At 56.5% G+C, this 6405-nt stretch overlaps 1 protein-coding gene across 1 annotated transcript; it reads right to left on the reverse strand.

The window, feature by feature from the left end:
* Positions 1 to 2650: 2650 nt before the first annotated feature.
* On the reverse strand, positions 2651 to 4525 carry LOC34623755 (mucin-5AC). Its single transcript, XM_026336718.1, has 2 exons — positions 3133 to 4525; positions 2651 to 2760 (listed from the first exon to the last, which is right to left on the reverse strand). Exons 1-2 carry the CDS (start codon positions 4523 to 4525, stop codon positions 2651 to 2653), a joined length of 1503 nt encoding a protein of 500 aa, XP_026192503.1.
* Positions 4526 to 6405: the final 1880 nt, after the last annotated feature.

Genomic DNA, 6405 nt, shown 5'->3' on the forward strand with positions numbered 1-6405 from the left:
GCTGCTGCCTCCAGGATATCTGCTGCTACCTCCAGGATATCTGCTGGTGGGTTCAGGATACCTGCTGCTGCGCATGGTGTGGTCAAATGGGTGCATGATTCTGCTGCTGTTGCTGTTGCAAGGTGCAGAACTGCTGCTCCCGTTGTAGTGCGTGTCTCTGTGCCAGTTGCTGCTCCGGCTGCTGCCCTCTTCTGCGTGTTTGCTGCTCGGACTCTTACTTCTGGCTACCTGTAATCCGCTGCAGCCGCTGTTGCTTGAGGTCTTGCTCTTGTCGTTGCACGAGGGAGACATACGATTGCCCCTCCCTGTGCATTTTCTGCCGCCTTCTGGCGAAGGATTCCTTCTGCTGTAGGTGCTTGGGCTGTTTCGTGGAAAGCCGCTGCCACCTCTGCTTTCCGGTAGACGTGGCTTGCCGCTGCTTGCATTGCTTGCGCTGCGAGTGCTGTCACGAGCCTGTGAGCAGTAAGTATTTCTGCTTCGAGCAGGTGTCATGCTGAGGCGATCCTCCACGCCCTCCGGAGCTGCAGCGCGTTGCATCTCTCGGCTGGAGTGCGCTGCGTCCCTTCTATGGCTGCTGCCACGTCTGCGGCTTACGCTGCGGCTCCTGCATTGGCGATGATAGCAGTAGCTAGCGATGCTTCTGCTGATGCTCCTGCTAACACTGCGGCTAAGGCTTCTGTCTGCGCCGGCGGGTAGCCATCGAGTGCCGTCCAGCCTTCGCTGCTGCTGCGTAGAGTTACTCTTGCTCCTCCTGGAAGGGAAGACTCCTTTCGCCCCTGCCCGAGCAGTGCTTGCAGCCTGCTCGAGTGTGGACGGTGTGATTGCAGCTGCTCGTGCAGCACTGGCAGGAACCCTTTCCGCTAACTCCGCCCTCTCCCGCAGGCTCCTCTGCGACGGCCCTGTAAAAGAAGGACTCAATCCGCTGCTGCCCGTGTAGATCGGTGCATCCGAGTCGCTGCTGCTCTCGATAATGCATGCGTCTGCTGCAGCATCTCTGCTGCTGCTGCTTCTGCTGCTCCTGCTGCTGACACGAACGATCTCCCCAGGTCCTGGTCGCGCTTGCATGCGCAGCTGCCTAGACCTCGTCGGCTGCGCAGAAGCAGCAGCAGCAGCAGCAGCAGCAGCACCACCACCACCACCACCACCACCAGCAGTGCCCTCCTGTCTGCGCTTCTTGGAAGGCCCCACCTTTTCTTGAGAGCGGCTCTGCTTCTCCAGCCGACGCAGCCGCTGCTCCAGCCGCTGCTGCCGCAGCTGCAGCCTTTCCCGCATCGCTTCTCGGTGCGTTTCCTTCCTCAGAGCGTCATAGTTCAGCTTAAAGGCACACCGCACGCAAACGCGGCAAATCACCAACGCCTGCAGCACATGGACAGGCTCCACAGCGCACAGAGCGGCATCGGTAGGAGGCGTTGCCAGAGGGTAGGGCAGCCTCGTGTGCCTTCAACCCCCGCTACGCGAACAGCAGCACCAGCAGCCGCAAGTGATGCACAGTAATATACAGATATATATACACATAAATATATAGATACATATGTATCACTTCTAGCAGGACGACGGCTTCCAAGAGGACACGGCGAAATACCAGCATTCAAACATCTATCCGCAATACCTGCTTCGCGTTTCCGTCTTCGGTGTACTTGAAATGCATTTGGTAAGTGCGCAGTTGCTGCAGCACCTGGTGGCGCTGACGCAGCTGCTGCTGCTGCTCCAAAAGATGCCGCATCTTGTGGTCCTGCGTCAAGTCGATGGCAGGGGCCCCTGCTGCTGCGGCGGCAGCAGCTGCGGTAGCTGCGGCAGCAGCAGCGGCAGCTGCTGCCGCAGCGTCTCGAGCCTCTCGAAGCGCATGCGCCTCCGCATCAGCGCGATGAGAAGCCTGCGCTGCAGCTTTAGCGAGACTCGCGCTGCTGCGATCTTTGTGCATCTTGCTTGCCGTCGCGGCAAACGCTGCAGACCTAGCCTCGGCAGCAGCTGCTGCAGCTGCATCCTTCTGTTTCTCCAGCCTCGCTGCCGCAGCCTGAGCTTCCTTTTTGCACTCTGCCACCTTCGCCTCCAAAAAGTCCATGTCGGGGAGGCCCCGCTCTCTGCGGAGTGCAGCGATTTGCTGCTGCAACAGCGTCAACGCAGCGCTCGTATCCATCAGCTTCTGCTGCGTGCGACAGCCGACGCCTCCACAAAGGCGTTCCCCCACACCGGCCTCGATCTCCTGCGCATTTCGCCAGCGCAGCCCAACCTGAGACACACCCAGCAAAGCCAGCAGCAGTGCCGAGTAAAAGCAGCCATATTTCTAGAATTCAACTCGCAATCACGCACGGCCGTCCCGAGGCTTTTGCCACACGCGCCATATGGGAAGGCATCGGCTTCCTCAAAGCCCCCTAGCTCGACGGGGGAACGAAAGAAGGCAGAATACACGCGCGTGGTGCTGCTAACCTCGTTCATTTTGTAGCGGCTCAGGTCGCAGACAACGAGACGCCTCACAGAATCGCCCACGGAGATTCCCCTCTGCTGCAAGTCGTCCTTTTTCTATTTGCACATATTGGCACAGCACAAGCCAAGACAAGGCTACTACACACGCAACAAGACCTAAACTCGTATCAATCAACTGCGAGACGCTATATGCGAATGCACTGCCCAGCACTGCCTCATTCGCGGCTCAGAACCTTACTGCGACAAGCTCCAAAGGCCTTGCTCCTTCAGTACATACTTCTGCTGCCGCGGAAGACGGTCCTTGCGTGGCATCCTGAAAGCCACCATTGACGCTCCCTACTGTCCTTAAACGGCTGCAATCCCAGCCGCACTTTCGCTGCCGAGCATCACCATCACCAGTAGCAGTACTAGTACCAGTAGCAGTATTAGTACCAGTAGCAGTATTAGTACCAGTAGCAGCATTAGTACCAGTAGCAGTACTAGTACTAGTAGTAGTAGTAGTAGTAGTCTTGCAACCACCTGCAGTAGAACCAGCACTACCAACACGCTCAGAAGGTACTGCTGCCAGCGATCCTGCCGCAGGTGTTGTTGTCTCCCCTACCACCGCTGCTGCTGCTGCTCCTTCTCCTGCTGATGCTCCTTCTCCTGCTGCTGCTCCTTCTCCTGCTGATGCTCCTGCAGCGTCTTGCCGGAGTACGGGCCGCACGCTTGCAGCGCTTTCTTCTGAAGGGTGGTCAGTTGCCAGCTGCTGAACAAAGGCGGCTTCGGAAGCAGCCTTCTCCCGTCTTACTGCAGCGGAAGCAATCGGTAGCTGTTTTCCAAGCCTTGCCGGCTGTACTGCTCCCATGGGTGCTGCCGCTGCAGCTTTCGCTGCCCGTGGGGCTGTTGGTGGGGTTGATACACACCCGTTCGTCAACACGACGGTTCGCCTCTGTGCGGGGGGGGCAGTCGCTGCTGCTGCAGACAGCTTCATGGTTGATAAGGGGTTGCCTGGACGTGACGACGCGCTTATTTCGACGGGAGATTGAGCTGTCAGTGAGGGCGATCGGGCTGCTTGACGGACGGCGGGGTCAGCAGCAGCATGCAGAGCAGCAGCTGCTGCTGCTTCTTTCATCCCGCCTCCCCGTGGAGCTCGCTCTGCGTCATGCCCGCCTGAAGGCATCGCCACTGCGGGTGCTCTTGATGCTAAAGCTGCTCTTGTCGAAGGGGCTGAAATTCCACCTTTTCTTACCGCTCGCGTGGCTGCGAGGTTCTCTTGCGGCTCGGGAGTGCTGCCTGAGACCAGCTGCCGCGAGATTGCAGGCATTCCTCCTTGCGAACCTCGAGGTACAGCGCTGCAGGCTATTGCAGCCAGTGCAGGTTTTTTGTGCAAAGGTTCAGATACAGTCGCGTTCTGAAGAGACGTTCTCCCTGCAGCATTGTTGCCTTTGCGCTTGGCTGGCGTTTCAGATCGTGGCTCTAGCTGCTTCCCGCAGGCGGCTGCTGCAGTTGTTCTATCTACGCTTTCCTTGGCAGCCCGTTCTGTCCGTTTATTTGGAGCTTCTTCTATGCCATTTGACGTGTCTGCTGCTGTCTTTTGTTCGTTGTTTGCGCGTCCGGTAAACTCGCGCGGGGCTGGTCGCAAAACTGCTGCTGCCGCCGTCGAGACTACTCCCCTTGCAATGGGTTGCCTCCTCCCTGGTGGCACTGCTGCGTTTTCTGAGCCGATGTTACCACTAGTAGTGCCGGCACGGCTTGCCTCGGGAGTGATTCTGGGGGCCTCCTGGAGAATTACGCGTCTGCGGTGCTGCGGCTGAGGAGCTGTAGGGTTGGCACCTGATGATGGGGAGGGTCCAGCTGTGGCAGGAGAAGAAAGCCATTCCTCTCTTTTATGGCCAGAGAGGTGGACTCTCTTGATCGGTGGCAGCCATAGGGGGGCCTCCTCTCCTCTGTGCCGCGGAGGCTCCCTAAGGAGGGGAAGGTTGCGCCGGAAAAGTGCTCCCCCCTTGGTGTGCATGCACTCTGCTGTCTCCTTCCTTTCGAGTGCCATCGGCACTTGTCGTTCCTCCCGTCGCTCTGCTTCTGAGCGGCCATATTCCCCGGCGCGGTACTGGCCGCGCATCCTCTGCACCATGCCGCCTCAATGACGAGCGCACTAGCACGACTTGGTCAAAAGCGGCTTTCGCTAGTGCTGTAGCTCTAAACAGCTGTTGGACGGGGGCAAGGGGGTGCGGGGAGGGGCAGGCAGCAGGTGTCTGCAGTGCTGCGCTACACAGTCAGACTTCTGCATACGGTGAAGGGTGGAAGGGAGGTAGGACAGAGGGGACTGGCGAACGCACAGGACGAGCTCTTCCAAGAGTCCATTCCTCCTTCCACGGCGCTTAAATAAATACAAGGGACGGAAGAAATGGAAGAGGCGGCTTTCGGGGGACTTCTAGTGAGCCGAAACATGCGACGCGCCAGCCCGCCGACTAAATGACGAAGCTGGTCCAAAATACGCGACAAAAAAGTATTCAGGGAGGAATCGGCCTGCGTAATTCTAGCAGCAAACGCGTATAAATGCGTTATGGCGATCATTTCACCCTCTAGGTGCTGCCCTTCTTGCTGGGGAGCACACATGGGGGGCCCCTAAAAACCCCCCGACGGGTCTGCGAGGCAGTGACCGCAGCAGAGTGGAAGGCCGCAGCCCACAGTATTAAATCCCACGTTTACTCTTTCAGAAATGAGAACAGCTTTTGCTTTCACTGAAGGGATAGCCCTTGTTGAGGCCAGATGCTCATCAGTTGGCGAGATGCACCAACTGCACACATACCACACCGCTCCCGAGAGCAAGATAATGAACCTTCGCTGCCTTTCCGAAGCCCTCCCCGCCTGCCTCTCTGAGTGTAGAAGCGTAAGCTTGTGGTGTGCACATGCGAGCTGCTCAAGACTAAATTCTTAGCCTCCACAGTGAATTGTGTAGTCCAGTACCAGCTTTTTCGTATGGAGGCAGACTCATTGGCGAGTGTCCTCTTTCGTCTTAATCCCGTACTTACAAGACATGCAGCACACTGATACTGATGCTATCACTTCGCGGACCCTGCGTGCGTGAGCCGGTACTCGCGGTGTGGGCTGTCTTGAGCACAGCTGTAACGCCTCCTGCAGCGCGCAAGGCTACAGTTATGCACTTCCGATAATGCCCATTACAGATGGACGGTGCATACAATCACCCTACCCTTGCTCGTCAGGGTCCGGCATAACGGGAGAGAGACAGCAGTAGTGGGGTTCGACATAATTTTTGTGCACTTTGGAGAACGCACAACGCGTTGCTCATGGTATCCAGCACGTAGATACATAGCGTTCATCCTTTCCGCGTTGCACTGTATGTCTGAATATTCTATTAGATGCACGACCGGCCAAAGCAAGTACTCAATTCTTCGTAGTTCTCAGTCAAACATAACTACTGCAGTAGAAAACACTAAAGTCTAGTCTAGCGCGCTTGACTACAGGCTGCTGAGGGCATGAAGATGGGCGAGACAGCTCTTTTAGAACGTCATTTCAAAACGTACCTAAGCGTTGTACTGAGTTTGGATCTAAAATTGTCTCTATCTGGGAAGCCAAGAAGCAGAAGTTCTTCACAGTGGGAGCATCTTTTGCAAGTTGGCCTAATAACTTGGTAAATATTTGTACTGTGTTTGGGGGCTGCAGTGCCACACTCAGGAGAGCCTAGCATATGGGGTTTCTCAGAGCTCCCGACATTAAGGAAGACGGACAGCTAAAAATGTGCCCAGCTGCAACCCAAGCACTCTGAACATTCCCAGCTAGTTGTATATTGCTTCTACCGCACACAGCACACAAGATTGTCTCTTCTTTTGCATCGAAGTAACCAGACCTTGGCAACAAGCGATACGAACAAACAAGCCAACTACTCAGTTCTATTAGAAGTATGAGCAAATTCGTAAGTGGGCCAGCAAATACTTGCTGAAGTGCAGCGTATATCGCACCAACTTCCTTGCCCCGATT

The sequence above is a fragment of the Cyclospora cayetanensis genome, unplaced genomic scaffold (genome assembly GCF_002999335.1).
Source record: "Cyclospora cayetanensis isolate NF1_C8 unplaced genomic scaffold, CcayRef3 CcayRef3_contig_143, whole genome shotgun sequence".
NCBI lineage: Eukaryota > Apicomplexa > Conoidasida > Eucoccidiorida > Eimeriidae > Cyclospora > Cyclospora cayetanensis.

Coding starts and splice junctions, on each gene's coding strand:
- LOC34623755 (XM_026336718.1), bottom strand. CDS start 4,525: ATGCGCGGCCAGTACCGCGCCGGGGAATATGGCCGCTCAGAAGCAGAG. Junction 2,761..3,132: donor TTCAGAAGAAAGCGCTGCAA/GCGTGCGGCCCG, acceptor TAAGGACAGTAG/GGAGCGTCAATGGTGGCTTT.